At 41.1% G+C, this 17,222-nt stretch overlaps 2 protein-coding genes across 3 annotated transcripts in view; one reads left to right on the top strand and one right to left on the bottom strand.

The window, feature by feature from the left end:
• The window catches only part of mpp5b (membrane protein, palmitoylated 5b (MAGUK p55 subfamily member 5)), a 45,119-nt gene extending 38,588 nt beyond the window's left edge, over positions 1-6,531 (top strand). For both annotated transcript variants that reach the window (XM_017695671.2, XM_017695672.2), the window contains 2 exons: positions 1,912-2,022; positions 4,553-6,531. In XM_017695671.2, coding sequence (XP_017551160.1) covers positions 1,912-2,022; positions 4,553-4,729 — 288 coding nt within the window. In that variant the 3' untranslated portion in view covers positions 4,730-6,531. The remainder of the gene's footprint in view (positions 1-1,911; positions 2,023-4,552) is intronic.
• A 319-nt stretch (positions 6,532-6,850) lies between these two features.
• atp6v1d (ATPase H+ transporting V1 subunit D) lies at positions 6,851-17,197 on the bottom strand. The gene is made up of 9 exons (XM_037537392.1): positions 16,976-17,197; positions 15,169-15,286; positions 14,266-14,345; positions 14,108-14,175; positions 12,789-12,833; positions 12,525-12,628; positions 11,430-11,496; positions 10,954-11,032; positions 6,851-7,874 (listed from the first exon to the last, which is right to left on the bottom strand). The coding sequence occupies exons 1-9, from the start codon at positions 17,014-17,016 to the stop codon at positions 7,730-7,732; spliced, it is 747 nt and encodes a 248-aa protein (XP_037393289.1). The 5' UTR covers positions 17,017-17,197; the 3' UTR covers positions 6,851-7,729.
• Positions 17,198-17,222: the final 25 nt, after the last annotated feature.

Consider the following 17,222-nt stretch of genomic DNA (forward strand, 5'->3'; position numbering starts at 1 on the left):
CAGTGCTGTGAAAAAGCATTTGCCCAGATTTCTTCTTTTTTTGCTAGTTTGTGACATTTAAATGTTTCAGATCGTCCGACTAGTTTTATATATAAAATAAAGACAACGAGTTAAATCAATATGCCGTCTTTGAATGAACCTTCCATTTACTGAAGATGAAGATTTATTCAACACCTATATAAGCCATGAGAAAAAATTGCCCCCCTAAACCTAATAACTGGTTGGGCCACACTTGGCTCTGACAATTGCGGTGAAGCATTTGTAATAACTTTCAATGAGCCATTTACATCACTGGGGAGTAATTTTGGCCCACTCTTCTTTACAGAATTGTTTTAATTTGGCTACATTGGAGGGTTTTTGAGCGTGAACTGCCCATTTAGGGTCTTTCTACAGCATCTCAATGAGATTCAAGTCAGGGACTTTGATTCTTTTGAGATATTCAGAGGCGGACTCGCTTGTGTGCTTCCATCATTGTCCTGCTGCATAACCCAACCGCGCTTGAGCTTTACGTCACAAACTGACGGGTGGACATTCTGCTCCAGGCTTTTCAGATAGAGAGCAGAATTCATGGTTCCATTAATTATGACAAGTTTTTGCTAGGTGAGTGAGCTTTTGTGTTCTTTTTGGTCAGCAGTGGTTTGCGTCTTGCAGCTCTCCCAAGGATGTCGTTTTTCATTGTGTCGTTTTTGCCCACTGTCTTTCTCATTGTGGAGACATGTACATTGACCTTGACTGAAGCAGGTGAGGCCTGCATTTCTTTAGACGTTCATCTGGGTTCTTTTGTAATGTCCTGGGAAGTTTTATCGCTGTACCAAGTTTTCTCTATTTGTGGATAATGGGTCTCACTGTGGTTCTATGCGGTCCCAGAACCTTAGCAATGGCTTTGGAACCATTTCCAGGCTGGTAGATTTCGCTAACTTTGTTTCACATCTGTATTCGAATCTCTTCAGAACATGGCATCATGTGCTGCTTTTAAAGACCTCCTCGCCTACTTCACATTGCCGGACAGTTTCTATTTAAGTGTTGCTTAGGTTTCAGAAGGTCTGACCGTAGACATGCCTGGGTGTGGCTGGTGAAATTGAACCAAGTAGTGAAATGAATTTCGTTAACTGGCTGGTTTAGTAGCTAAGGTGGCAGTTTCTTTTTCACATACAACCAGCTAAGGCTGAGCAGAATTTCAATCCATGAAATCGCCCTTTAAAAACAGTACTTTATGTTTACGTGGGTTCTCTTTGACTAACATTAAGAGTAGTTTTATCAACTGAAACATTCAAGTGTGACAAATATGCAAAAGTAGAAGAAATCTAGAAGGGGGAATACTTTTACACAGTAGATAAAACTGTACATAAAACGGTAGTAGCAGCAACTTTAAAGACTTTAAAGAATTTACAATTTATTATTAAACCTGGCCACTTTATTAGAAACACCTACCCTCACATTGTCTAGGTTGTGACTGCTAGAGTGGAGCGCCACCCAAATATTTCCAGCCAAGTGTAGCTCTTTGGTCAGAAACTGGTCACTGATGGAAAAGTACAGGGTGACTAACATAAACTTTGCATCAACAGATGAGCCACAGTTTCTGTACACCTACAAGGTGGAGCTACAAGAAAGGTGTTTCTGATAAAGTGGCCAGAGAGTGTATATTGAAGCACCTAAAATACTTAGCACACTAGATGACTTTGACCTCCTATCATGCACATCACTGAGTTGCACTGCTTGTGAATCAGTTTATTCTATTATATTCCTCTCTCTCTCTCTCTCTCTCTCTCTCTCTCTCTCTCTCTCTCTCTCTCTCTCTCTCTCTCTCTCTCTCTCTCTCTCTCTCTCTCTCTCTCTCTCTCTCTCTCTCTCTCTCTCTCTCTCTCTCTTCTTAAATCTGTGCGTGACTTTCTCCCCTTGCTGTATTTCCAGTCTCTGCGTGTGCTTCGCTCCACTAATCTCAAACCATATGTCATCTTCATCGCTCCTCCTCCACAAGAGCATCTGCGCACCCTGCTGTCCAAAGAAGGAAGAAACCTCAAGGTAATTCCTGCTACATCTTGGACAAACAAGTTGTACACGTTTAAAAACACAATGTTTGTTTATTAGATTATTCGAGGTGCACTGGTCAGTTTGTTTTTATGGCTGGCTCTGATTCAGATTTCTTTACAGCCAAATCATCTGGTGACACTGTGTTTGAAACATGTGAACACACTGTCACATTTCCAGTTCTTTGTATTAGCCCTGTTGCAGTATAAATGACATCCTTTGCTCTTTAATGGCCCAAACTGTCATTTTAAGTTCTTAATGAAAAGTCAGTTGCCTGTTTGAATATCCATCCATCCATTTTCCAAGCCGCATCTCCCTCAGGGTCACTGTCATCGGGCGGAAGGCAGGATACACCCTGGACAGGTCACCAGTCCATCGCAGGGCAGACAGACAGACACAGACAGTCACTCGCACACTCACACCTAGGGGCAATTTAGCACGTCCAATTGGCCTGACTGCATGTCTTTGGACAGTGGGGGAAACCGGAGAACCCGGAGGAAACCCACGCAGACACGGGGAGAACATGCAAACTCCACAAACTCCTGTTTGAATAGTATATACCAAATAAAGTGCTGCACTGAACCTAAGAGGCGACTGGCTGTTCAGCACAGTGAGTCATGGATGATCATGCTGTGATATTGGGTGCAGGTGTGGCAGCAGCTTAAAGCTGCAGCACAGATCAGAATAATAAAATCAAAGTGTCTAGCTTATAGATTTTAGATATTACCTCTAAAAATTTGTCATCAGGGGAATGTTGTACTCCAGCGTAGGCTGGCTGATGACTTGTTATAGAGGCCCTAATGTTAGCTTCAGTAGCAACAAGGAGTTTTGTTTATGGAAATGCTCTTTTGTAGTTTGGGAATGTGCCTCTCCTTCCACACATCAACTGAAATCTTACACAGCTATTATTTAGAACCATTTCATGCTTCATTGGTTCTTTGCATGGTGAAAATATTTTTTAGATTAACAGAGAATGTTCTGCATACACACATAAAAAATATGGTTCTCCCAGGATTCTGTAATAAAGAAAATGGTTCTGTATAGAACCATGAACATGCAACGAACTTCTTGCATGATTCTTAGCATCATGAGAAGGTTCTTCAGAATGATTGTGAACGCGCTATATATGTTTCTATATAGAACCCTTTTGTAAAGGGCTCTATATAGCACCAAAAAGGGTTCTTCTATTGTTACAAGCTTGACATCATAACAGTAGAACTCTTTATATATAGAACCGTTTTCTTTACTAAAGAACCCTTGAAGAACTATTGTTTTTAATTGTGAATGGTTCTGTAAAGAACTCTTTATTTAAAATGCTTCTGTATAGCACCAGAAAGGGTTCTGTTATTATCATGATGTCAAACCTATAACAATAGAAGAACCCTTATTGGTTCTAGAACCACATACATGACATTCTGGTTGGTTGGTGTAGTGGGTAACACCTCTGCCTTCTACGCTGTAGACTGGGGTTCAATCCCCACCTGGGCAAACACCCTACACTATACCAATAAGAGTCCTTGGGCAAGACTCCTAACACCACCTTGGCCTCCCTGTGTAAAATGATCAAATTGTAAGTCGCTCTGGATAAGAGCGTCAGCCAAATGCTGTAAATGTAATCAACTTTTTTACTACTCAAATTACCTTTTAAGCATGAAATGGTTTTATATGGAACTAATGGTTTTAAACAAAACCATTCCTTTTACTAAAGAACCCTTAAAGATCTGTTGTTTTTAAGAGTGTACCACTACACAGTTGTATGCAAAAGTTTGGTCAAATGACACATTTTGTTGATTTTCTAGGTGAACACACTTTTAATATTGTCGATTTTGGTGCACTTTTTCTAATTATTTGCTGAATTTGACATATTGATAAAAACATGCACAAGCCACATTTTATGTTTTATTATTATTATTAATAAGTGACCCTTATTAGTCCCACAACGGGGAAATTTCACCTCTGCATTTAACCCAACCGTGAAGTGAAACACCACATACACACTAGTGAGCAGACACACACACACACACACACACACACACACACACACTTACACTTGCCTGGAGTGGTGGGCAGCCCAACCCGCAACGCCCGGGGAGCAGTTGGGGGTTAGGTGTCTTGCTCAAGGACACCTCAGTCATGTGCTGTCGGCTCTGGGGATCGAACCAGCGGCCTTCCGGTCATGAGGCTGGTTCCCTAACCTCCAGCCCATGACTGCCCCCAATTTATGCCCCCAGTGTGCTAAATTCAGTAAGTAAACAGTAATTGTGTATTAAAATGTGCAGTAATGTGTTCTCTGTAGAGGATGTGTAACTTATTTTCACTTAGAAAATCGATAAAAATGTGGCATTTAAATAAACTTTTGCAAACGACTGAGGGCGCATGTGCAAAACAGTAGGTTTAGTGGGGCATGATGGTTGGTTGGTTCTGGGCCAGCTTCCTGTTCACACCTTCTCTCTTTTTTATTTTCCACATGGTGCTGTTTGTCTTGCACTAACTTTCTCTTCATGGCTGTGTGGCTGTGTTTTAGCCTGAGGAGCTGAAGGAGGTGACAGAAAAGGCTCGGGAGATGGAGCAGAACTATGGCCACCTGTTCGATGCTGTCGTGGTGAACAGCGATGAGGACATGGCCTTCTTTGAACTCCTTCGGCTCGTCAATAAACTGGACGCGCAGCCTCAGTGGGTCCCGTCCTCCTGGCTCTGCTGAGTCCACACCAGCACAGCAGCGATACTCCAAACCCAAAGAGAGTCACCATTAACCTCACTGTGGAGAAGGCCTTTGAGACTGCTTACCCGAACATGAGCCGTCTCAGTGTGAACCAGGACGACGTGAACTGCAGCTGGACGGTCTTCTTTCAGCGTTCTTTTTGGTTTATAGTGTCACCGTTTAGAATCTGGCTGTATGTTGGGATGCTGGACACCTACTTGATTTCAGGTGATATTTGAAAGGAATTTTAAAGGAATACCCCAAAAAGCCAGTCAGAGAAGACCTTTTGTTTGGTATCTGAAGTTTGCTTCTTTAGTTTTGCGCTGGAGCTGTGAAGCTCCAAACAGCTTCTCGTTTTCGAGTATTTGGACACTTTAACCATTAGTGAACTTTCTTTAGGCACATCATAAAATGACTAAAAAAATGCTATTTGCTTTGGTGGAAAAGACTTTTAGATTTACAGGAAAGTGATGGTGCGGACAAAAGCTAGACTGTTGTGTGAAGCGCATGAACGAAAACAAAATCCGGGGCTGTTTTTTTTTTTTTACAGTGATGTCACTGAGCTTGTGTTTATTGGTGGAGCCATAAACTCAGAAGTGCACAATGACATTTTGGGGGCAAACCTGCAGAAGTCAGAAAGGAAGCTGAGAGCGATCTGAAACGAAGCAGAAGACTTTGCGGTTAAGATAATGTTACGTTTGTTGACGTAGGCTGTGGAATCAGAAATGATCAGTCTTTTTTTATTATTATTTCTGTGGGCCTCATTCTCCAATATATGTTTTTCTTACGTGTTCTTGAGAGAGGTCCTAAGAAAACGTCTACGTCAGATTCATGACGTCTTCTTACAGCCCAGAACTGCTCACACCTGCTCTTGAGTGTGTGTAGATTCTTTTCTTACCTAAGTACAAATCCCAAATAAGAAACAGTGATGAATGTCAATCTTCATCACAACTGCATACGTAGGTTCTCGGGAAGAAATTTCTTATGAAGAACAGTTGATGAATGAGGCCCGATGTTTACCCATATAAAATGTGTCCGTTTTCATACTTTTTCAGGTGTATTTGATGAATACATTTCTTTTACATATGGGAAATTATCACGTCACGTTTCCCTCATGTGCCTCTTACAACAAACACAGACACCATAGTGGAGAGGCAGAGATGCCGAGAGGACGAGGTGAGAGGTGACTGCAGTGTCAGTGCGAAAGTGAGGAAGCAAACTTCAATTTTCAGTAGTACTGGTGTTGCTCTGGTCAAGCAGGAGATACTGGTACAGTAGGTTTTCACGTTCATGTCTACATTGGTATCTTTTATGTCGTTTGGTCTCATTTCATGTCTTTTGAAGGATGACCGCCAGCACGAGCTTACGCTGAGCAGCACGAGAGGTTCAGTCAGACATATTTTTAAAGGTGATTTGAAATATTTGATTTTTTTGTGCATTCACAACATTTTGTGTGTTTATGGCTTTGGGATTCAGTAGAATCTACGTTCAGTAGAATACATCCTATTAGAACAACTCGAGAAAAAAAAAAGAAGTACTGTCGGTAGATAGATTTATTTGTGGTAGCCGGTAAATTCTCAGGAATGTTGATTTGTGCATTTGTGATAACCTGCTTATTTATAGCAAATCCTGACTGAAACTTGAAATAGGATGTTTTTTTCAACTGTGGGACAGAAAGATACTTTATTGACACAGATGTCTTCATGTTGCTCCTGCCTAGCTGCAGTATAGCGCTGTCTTCAAATGTGTTTTTGTAATTAATATCAATATAAAGAGAAAATTCATGATATATTAATACATTATTAACTGAGTGTATGTGCTTATTGTCTTTATTTTTAATGAAATGGGCTGCTGGTTATAGAACCTCTGACTTATGTTGTTCATTTTATTCCAAAACCGTTTTGATCTTTGGTTACATTTGAAGCTTTTTAATGAGTTGCAATAACAAGAAAATTTCTCGTAATTAGGAATTATTGTATCAGAAAAATTCGAAGGTTTCACATAATTCTCTTTATTAGCACGTATGCTAATGGGACACCTTAATACTAAGCACTAAAAAAGGACTATACACCACTGTAGCCAGAACGGTCAGCGTGCCAATAAAAAGCTCAGCCAGAAAAGTACCATCTATACACTTTATTGCAATTAATTCAACAGACAAGAAGAGTTAGAATGCAGAAGTTTCAGGACACACGTCAAAAAGATCATCTTCAAGGGTTCTTTAGTGAAGATGATGGTTCTAGAACTCTGCATATTAAAGGATTCTTTGCATTGTGATTCGCAATTGTAACAAGAATCCTTTTGGTGCGATCTAGAACCATCTACAGCACATTCTCCATCAGTCTGAAGAATCCTTTCACCATGCAAAGAACCCTTTAAGAGTTTATGGTTCTACATAGAATTTATTTACTAAAGAACCCTTAAAGAACCATCTTTTTTTTTGATCGTGTAATTCAGTAATCAGCCACAGCCTCCGTCCACGCTCACAGTAAATAAGGATCTGGAGTTTTTCAGTCATAATAAACCGCACATGTGGCTACGCTGGCTTTCTTTCAACACTCAGACGAGTATCAGAGTAGAATGTGAGCAAGTACCGTCACTTGGAATGATATTTTCAGGACGTTTCTGAATAAATCCATTTACTATTCTACAGGTGTGATTTTCAGTCATCAAAAATAAGCCACTCACACAGACAAGACCAGACACAGCATACTTTACTTACTATACAGGAAAAAAATCATCGGCAGCAGAAACCAATGACTTGCTTTCTTTCCTTTTTGTGTTTTTTTTGTTTTTTGGGGTTTTTTTTTTTAACAGAGGTCTGGTGAACATGCTTTTGTCGTAACGTGAACATTCCTCTTCTCCCCAAAGCAAAACATAAGCACCAACATGTACACAAAACAATGACAAATCTTTTTCAATTTCACAAAACCGTGGTGAATATGGCCTCAGAGGCACAGAATAAATAGGGTTTTGGGTTGGAAGCTGCGGGGCGGAGCTTTACTCAAACAGCAGGTCTTCATCGGCCTCCTCGTTTAGCATGTTGGCCGGCTCAGCCATGGGTCCGAGCTTGGCCAGACGCTGGGCAATCTCCTTCTCCGTCCTCTCCCGAAGCTGCTTCTTCTTCTCCTGGATTTTCTTCAGCCTAGTGGAGTAGAACAGAGACAAGCTGGACCCACATTGGACACTTTTCCTTATATTGTATTTCCCATGCAGTGATTTGTGTAGCTTTATACACCAAAAGCATGCAATGCAATTTTTACCATTTCACAACCTCTCCATCCTCATTCTTTGTAACAGGATGTTTTTGCTATTCAGCACATTGAAGAATGAAACACGCCACCTCTTTAACATCACAACCACCTGGGCACTACCACTAGACGACGATGCAAAGAGAGAGAATACCACACACACACACAATACAGTGCCTTGAAAAAAAATTTATAACCCTTCAACTTTCCCACACTTTTCACATTACACCCACAAACAATGTATTTTATTGGAATTTTATGTGATAGACCAACTCAAAGTAGCAAGTAGTTGTGAAAAGAAAATTATTCATGGCTTTCAAAATATTTTACAAATAAAAATCTGAAGAGTGTGGCGGGCATTTGTATTTAGCCCCCCAGGCAATACTTTGTAGGACCACCTTTCACTGCAACTACAGCTGCAAGTCTTTTGGGGTATGTCTCTACCAGCTTTGCACATTCAGAGACTGTTGTAACACGTGCAGAATGTGTCTTGGCATCGTCTTGCTGAAATAAGCAGGACGTCCCTGAAAAAGACGCTGCTTGGATGGCAGAAGATGTTGCTCCAAAACCTGGATGTACATTTCAGCATTAATGGTGCCTTCACAGAATGTGGGAATATCCGTTACAGAATGATGTGGGTTTTTAATGCAGTGCCGCCTGAGGGGTCGAAGGTCACGGGCGTTCAGTGTTGGTTTTCTGCCTTGCCGCTTACTTGCAGAGATTTCTCCAGATTCTCTGAATCTTTTGATGATATTATGGACTGTAGATGATGAAATCCCTAAATTCCTGCAGTTGCACGTTGAGAAACTTTGTTCTTAAACTGTTGGACTATTTGCTCACGCAGTTGTTCACTAAGTGGTGAACCTCGCCCGTCCTTGCTTGTGAACGACTGAGCCTTTCAGGGACGCTCCCTTTATACCCAATCATGACACTCACCTGTTTCCAGTTAACCTGTTCACCTGTGGAATGTTCCAAACAGGTGTTTTTTGAGCATTCCTCAACTTTCCCAGTCTTTTTTGCAAATATTCACTCATTTTGAATTTGACGCCTGCAACGCGTTCCAAAGAAGTTGGCTCAGGGGCAACAAAACAATAAAGTTTATCCATTTGAACATAAAATATCTCGTCTTTGTAGTGTATTCAATTGAATGTAGGTTAAAATGGATTTACAAATCATCGTATTCCGTTTTTATTTATGTTTTACACAACGTCCCAACTTCATTGGAATTGGGGTTGTAGCTCAAGCTCAGTCAGATTGGATGGAGAATGTCTGAACAGCAATTTTCAAGTCTTGTCACAGATTCTCAATGGGGTTCAGGTCTGGACTTTGACTGGGCCATTCTAACAAATAAATATGCTTTGATCTAAAACTTTCCATTGTAGCTCTGGCTGCATGTTTAGGGTCGTTGTCCTGCAGGCAAGTGATCCTCCGTCTCAATCTCAAGCCTCTATCAGGTCTTCCTCCAGGATTGCCCTGTATTTAGCTTCATCCATCTTCCCATCAACTCTGACCAGCTTCCCTGTCCCTGCTGAAGAGAAGCATCCCTACCTCATGATGCTGCCACCACCATGTTTCACAGTGGGGATGGTGTGTTCAGGGTGATGTGCTGTGTTAGTTTTAACATTTTCATTTAGGTCATAAAGTTCTGACCAGAGCACCTTCTTCCGCATGTTTGCTGTGTCCTTTACATGGCTTGTGGCAAACTGCAAGCAGGACTTCTTATGGCTGCTTTCAAAAATGGCTCTCTTCTTGCCACTCTTCCATAAAGGTCAGATTTACAGTACATGACTAAGAGTTGTCCTGTGGACAGATTCTCCCACCTGAGCTGTGGATCTCTGCAGCTCCTCCAGAGTGATCACGGGCCTCTTGGCTGCTTCACTAATTAAAGCTCTCCTTGCCTGGGCTATCAGTTTAGGTGGACGCCCATGTCTTGGTAGGTTTGCAGTTGAGCCATACTCCTTCTATTTTCAGATGATGGATCGAACAGTGCTGCGTGAGATGTTCATAGCTTGGGATATTTTTTATAACCTAACCCTGTTTTACACTTTTCCACAACTTTACCCCTTGTGTGTTCCTTTGTTTTCATGACGCTGTTTGATCACTAATGTTCTCTAACAAACCTCTGAGGCCTTCACAGAACAGCTCTTGTTATACTAAGAATAAATGACACACAGGTGGACTATTATTTACTAACTAGATGACTTCTGAAGAGTTCTGGTTAGACTGGATTTTTTTAGGGGGATCAGAGTACAGGGGGCTGAATACAAATGCACGGCACACTTTTCAGATTTTTATTCATTACAATTTTTGAAAACTAAATTATGTAAAATTTCCTTTTCACTTCCCAATTACTTGGCTACTTTGTGTTGGTCTATCGCATAAAAGCCCAATAAAATACATTAAGTTTGTGGGTGTAACATGAAAAATTTCAAGGGGTATGAATACTTTCTCAAGGCACTGTATGAGTTTCAGCTTCAAATAAGAACTCAAACTCCCAGTTCTCCTCAGATCTCACGCCACAAACAAAGCTAAATGTACTGGATCGGACCCGTTTGTGCTTTTATGTGCAGTGAAAGCGCAAACTGGGGATTAATATGGTGCTGAGAAGCGTTGATACAGTGAGAGCTGGAGAAACATATCACTACAAACTAGGAGCCGAGCTGAAATTGTAAAGACAGCTGGATCCAACGTTATAAACGTGAGAACTGCTCTTGTTCGCCTGTGTTACGCATGCAGCTCCTCTGTCTCTACGCTGTGCTGTTCAGGAGGTGTTTACGTGCTTCTCTTCGCCGTTTTCTTCACTCTTCTAGCTGTCTGACTGGTTGCTGTTTGAATCAGTCATTGAGCAAAATCTCAGCCTTAAAGATAACTGATGTAATGGGGGGGAATCATTCGAAACTTGAAAATATATTCAGATGAATGGTTTTTGTTGCATTTGTCCAGCCTTTGAGCCCAAAGACCATGTTGACCCACCTGTAAAACTCTTCTCTTTCTCTCTCGTCCAGCTCAGTGATAATGTAAGTGAGGGTGCGCTCGATCCTTGGGATGATCACTGAGTAAAAGAGGGAGAAGTCAAAGGAGATGATGATTATATCGCTGCTGTCGGGAGAAAACCTCGTATCTCCAAAATAGTAACTTTACAGGAGAAGGAAAAAACATACTTCACTTTCAATGTAAGTCAATGGAACCAGAATTTTTCCCGTGTCATTTTGGGTCATTTCTTTTAGGCCACTCATCATAAAATTTACATACAATGTAAAGAGTAACAGATACTTTCAAATTATGTCAAAAATGGAGATACAAGGTTTTCTTCCAACAGCAACGATATGCATTTCGGTTCTTTTTATTTTGAACCTTGAAGAAAAAAAAACGCTTCTCATTAAGAAAAAAAGGACACAAGTGAAACTAAAAATACTTCTAAAAAAAGGATTTAAACAAAATCTACTCACCATGCTCGATGGCATTCACACGGCGATTAGTGATCTTGATGGCCTCGTCCAAAGTGACGAAGGATGTCTGTAAGTAAAAGAGCTATCAGCTATCTGCCTTTCTTGCCTCATGTTCATGACTTCCAGTTTATAAGCTTTTCTTTGCCCCGTAAGACAAGTAAACTCCAATGCTTTAATATGTAGATGTTAACAGCATAAATAATACAAACATAATAAACACACAAGGAAAAAATAAACAACTAAAGGCACTGTTTGACCTGTCCCAGACTAAAAGAACAACTAACACTCACTGTAAAACTTTTTTTCCTTAAAGAGCCCATTTCATTTGTTTTTCTTGTATTTTATTTTTTTTGCTTATAATGTTTGTGTGGGTTTATTTATCAAAACAGTCTTAATTCATTTTTACATTTCCACTGTCCAGGCTGTCTTTGTTCCTTAAAAAGGCTGTTTTTTTTTTTGGTTTTTTTTACAGTGCCTTTAAGACTGATAAATGTAAATGACCTCTGTTGTGGTTGGCTGCCCTGTATTGTACCTCATTCGAAGAGCAGTCGGGGCTGAAACACCCCTTATAACTTCAGCGTATACATTATATAACTTCTTCTTCTTCGTCTTTCGGCTGCTCCCTTTAGGGGTCGCCACGGCGGATCATCTGCCTCCATCCATTGCCTCCTCTACTTTCACACCAACCATCTCCATGTCCACCTTCACTACATCCATAAACCTTCTCTGAGGTCTACCTCTTCTCCTTCTACCCGGCAGCTCCATCTCCAACATTCTTTGCCCAATATATCCACTATTCCTCCTCAACACATGTCCAAACCATCTCAACCTGGCCTCTCTGGCTTTATCTCCAAGCTGCTCCACCTTCACTGTCCCTCTGATCTGCTCATTTCTAATCTTGTCCAGCCTCGTCACTCCCAACGAAAATCTCAGCATCTTCATCTCCGCCACCTCCAGCTCAGCCTCCTGTCTTTTAGACAGAGCCACAGTCTCCAAACCAAACATCATAGCAGGACGCACTGCTGTCTTGTAAACCTGCGTATACATTATATAACTTATTTATTAAAATTGTATTTATTTCTGAATGCCTCCTACCTGCAGGGAGGCCAACTCCACCAGCAGCTCCACAGCTTTGGCATAGTTCCTCTTCAGTCTGGACAGCTGCTCTCCACCTCTGGCCAGACCAGTCAGTTCATAACCTATAAAAAATTATTCAAAATGTAACCTTTATTTTTCAGCTTCCGTACATTACAGCTGTATTACAGCTTCCACTGAAACTCCCTTGAGTGCACATCTGACAGGGGACATACAGTAGAGTGGAGTTTTTGTGATGAAATTAATTTTTACAGCCAAACTTACTGTCTCCTCCTTCCTGGTAGTGCTCAAACACAGGCAGAGTCACACCTGGGGCCAAATAAGGCAGAAAGTAAAATTAACAAATAAGTAAATATTAGAATATTAGTTCCGCACAAGCCAATAATATGTTAACATAATTACATGACACAATGCACAAAAGTTCATAAAAGCTTTAATGAGAAAAAGAGAACTCGGTCAAAACCTGGTGAAGAACGTGTCTTCTGAGGATGTGAGTGAATTATCTATTAGTGTCATCACATCTTCATAAGTATAATGTTAATTTTGATATCATTTGAGACCGAAATATCAAGCCAGACCTTCTTTCTGAGCCTCTGAGTGTGACTTTAAATGATTATTTCAGGTTTTAAAGACCAACTCGGAGCAGCGCACACTCAGCATACACTACTCACAAAAGGTTGGGGATATTTGGCTTTCGGGTGAAATTTCAGGAATGAACCTAAAATGCCCTCTAACCTTTACAGGTGAACTTAATGCGACCTTCTGTAAACTTCTGAATGCACATGTCCAGCTGTTCAGTGTTTCAGCACTTTCGGCACATCTTGCTGTTTTCTAACAAGGAGCTCGACAGCGAGGTGGTGGTGGTGGTGTTACAGTGTGGGCAGGCGTGTCCAGTCAATACAGAACTGCCCCACACTTTGTCAATGGTACCGTGACGAGCCCAAACTACTGAATAACACCATTAATCCAGTCACTGTGCCTCTGCACGAACAACACAGGCCTAATTTCATCCTCATGGACGACGGTGCTCCAGCTCATCGAGGTCGCATCTTTAGGGAACGGCTGCTGGAGACCGGGGTACCTCAAATGGAGCGGCCTGCACTTTCTCCAAACCTCAATCCCATAGAAAACCTATGGGATCAGCTGAGTGGCTGTGTAGAGGCTCATAATTCCCCAGAACCTCAATGACCTGAGGGCCACCCTTCAAGAAGAGTGGGATGCCGTGCCTCAGCAGACAACGAGTCGACTGGTGAACAGCAGGAGACGTCGCGCTCAAGCTGTAACTGATGCTCAAGGGCGCATGACGAGTTATTGAGACATTGAGATTGTTTGTTGGGGTCTTACCCACCACTGCTGTTGGCTTTTGATTCAATAAATTGTTTGAGATGAGGAAATCACCATCGCATGCTTCTACAGAAATGCCCTACTTTCATGATATAACATCACTGTAGCGTGAACTTATGTTTTCCATAAATTTCACCCGAAAGCCAAATATCCCCAACTTTCTGTGAGTAGTGTATTTCAGCCTGTTAGTGCAGCTTTAATAGTAATTTTGAAAAGAAGTCATTTAAAAGCGGCCAGACCTGCTACGTTGTCCTTCTTTGCTCTGACCTTCACCTGGGCCTTGTTCACGTTCTGGATAACAGTAGTGCTGAAAAAACAACGCATGATCTGTGAGCTGGAGAGCCGAACTCACCATCAGACACACATTAGCTTTGATATTAGCACAGGCCATTCCTACCTAAAGTCACCAGCAGCAAACTTGGCTTCAGCTAAAGAAAAGGCGGCTTCCCTCATGACTTCTCCCATCAGTGTCTTGGTCTGTGCAGCAGAGGAAAAGGTGTTAAACTGGCATTAAAACAAGGTAAATAAATTTCATTCTCTAATAAATACAGGCAAAAGAGTGAGACCTGAGATGATACAGACACAAGCATATATATGTATGCATGTATGTATGTATATATATGTGTGTGTGTGTGTGTGTGTGTGTGTGTGTGTGTATGTATGTATGTGTGTGTGTATATATATATATATATATATATATATATATATATATATATATATATATATATATATATATATATACACACACACACACACACACACACACACACATACATACACACACACACAGCCAGGCTATATACTAAGCGAGGCTGCATTTGACTTCAGAGAAACTTTATGAGATCCTTCATGGAAAGCAGCTACAGTCCTGTTGATTTGTTGCAGAAAAGCCATGTTCCAAAAAAGTAGTCAAATGTAAATTGAGAACAGACAGCCTGATGTAGCTTAGAAGTAGTGGAAGCTTATTCCCCATGTGGTGCTAACCACATGTCCAGATCCTTGATCTGTGAGGAATGAAGGGATTTCTAATAGACTTGATTGTGTTCTTTCTAATATTTTTGTCTGCATTTCAGTCCACGTTTACAGAAACAACATCATCAGGTCTATTGGAGAATCCTTGCACCTCCAGTGTGGAAAACAACTGGTTCTATTGTGGAGTAAACGCACAACTGCGCAATTATTACGATTAGACAGTGAAGAAATAACTGTAACCGGCCTAATAGGCACAATATTATGAGCGAAACAGATAAACATGTAACGACTCTATGATCACATGACCTGGTACTGTGCTACCTCCTACCTCGATAATTTTCCTAAGAATCTGCCGGAAGCGCATGGAAAGGGCGTCAGCTTTCTTCTTCAGCAGATTACGTCCAGTCTGGGCTCCTTTCAGACGAGCCTTCATAATGGTCTGCGCCCTAAAACCATCAATGAGAGCATTTCAGAGATGCAGAAAAAAACCCGGAACAACAACGTAGACGTAAAAGTGATTCGTAAATCCTTAAATTAGTTAAGACCTAATTTGATCTAATTCACTGACCACAGAGAAATTACCCCTTCACAACCAAAATGTTGGCAGTTTGCTTACTTTTCTATAAGAAAACAGTTTTCAGCTTTCTTTAGTGAAGGATGGAATTACACTGTACAGTTTAACACAGGACTGGGTTTAAAGGAGAATTCCACCCAAAATTTCTGCATATTTAAAGTTAAGATGTAAACAAAGTCAAAGTCAATCAGAGCGATTTAACGCAAAATGCTCCATTCTAGGGAAACTCACAGCGGTGATGATAGTAACCAGACGTCTCAAGACTTCAATGCCTCTAAAAGCTCCCACACACAAAGTTAATACATTAAACTGTTATAAATACACTGCCTGATGTCAGAGACATTGTTTTTGCTTAAGATTTTGCATTAAAATATGTTTTTAAATGTATTCATAGTGAACAGTTGCATGTGTTGTGAGGCAAAATCGTTAAAATCATTAAAGAAAACTGATTATTTCACCATCAACATCACACAAAGCTCAGAAGACACATGTAGGTTCTTTGGTGGTTCTGGATGGTAAATAAAATGTCTATATTTGTGTTGTAGACATGATGACCCCTGGTTCCCATCACCACCACTGTACAGAAATCTGAACCATTTCACACCAAACCCTCTCTGACTTTGCCTACATCTCAATCACTGAATTATTCAGAGGTCTTGAAAAATCGGTAGAGGTAGAGAACAAATCATTTTCAAAGCCTTGAGTACTTCTCTTTGGATTTCCCCATCTGGCAGGAGCCTCGCATCACATGACAGTGAATAAAAGAGACTTCTGTTTTTTGCATGAGTGAGTTAATAGCCAGCTATGTCGAATAACCACACATCTTAATACTACATATATACACATTGAGAGAGCCTCCTTTGTATAAGGCTGCTTTCACAAAGCTGTTTAAATTTGCTTTTCAAAAGAAAAACTTTAAAATCTACACTCACATCGTCTAATGACCTTGCTTAATGGCTCTCAGGATACAGTGGTTGGTTGGTTAGTGTAGTGGTTAACACCTCTGCCTTCTACACTGTAGACTGGGGTTCAATCCCCACCTGGGTAACCACCCTACACTATACCAATAAGAGTCCTTGGGCAAGACTCCTAACACCACCTTGGCCTCCCTGTGTAAAATGATCAAACTGTAAGTCGCTCTGGATAAGATGTAAATACCAGTGCACATCAAACAAACCTTCAAATTCATCATTTTCAATCTCATTCTGGGAATATTACATTTTACAGACTAGCAGCTAATATATAACCCTAATAAGGCCATGTGGGGTGCACGGCTCTGTTTGTAACCATTACAGTGAAGACACGAACCAGTCAGACCGACTCAACGCAAATTCGACCTGAAAATCGTTCATGATTTCGTGTGACGGTCCACACAGCATGTTTACGGCGAACAAGCTGAAGCCAAGCTCTTATTCACCAGCTTCGTTTTCGAATACTCCCGTTCCACCTTAAATTGTAGCAGTTACATTCTAACGCCGGAGCCAACAGAACGTAACCTGCGCTATTTAAGGTGGAACGGGAAAATTGGAGCAAGTACGCGTATGCGGCTTTAGCTACTTACATCCTCGACGGGAAAATGTCGATCCGATCTTTGCCCGACATCGTGTCCTGTTTAAATCAACCTCGAAGCAGCGCTGCTCGAAAGTACACGTAGATCTATGAAGCGAGTTTCTAGGCTCGAACTGTCGCTTGTGTTTTGCTGTTATGTAGATTTTACTGCAGAAACGCTGCGGCCGGTTTTACTGTTTTCTGACCCTCATAGTGAAAATCACGTTACAGCTCACAGCAGGTCATGTGACGTACTGGTG

The sequence above is a fragment of the Pygocentrus nattereri genome, chromosome 4 (genome assembly GCF_015220715.1).
Source record: "Pygocentrus nattereri isolate fPygNat1 chromosome 4, fPygNat1.pri, whole genome shotgun sequence".
In the NCBI taxonomy this organism is placed as follows: Eukaryota; Metazoa; Chordata; class Actinopteri; order Characiformes; family Serrasalmidae; genus Pygocentrus; species Pygocentrus nattereri.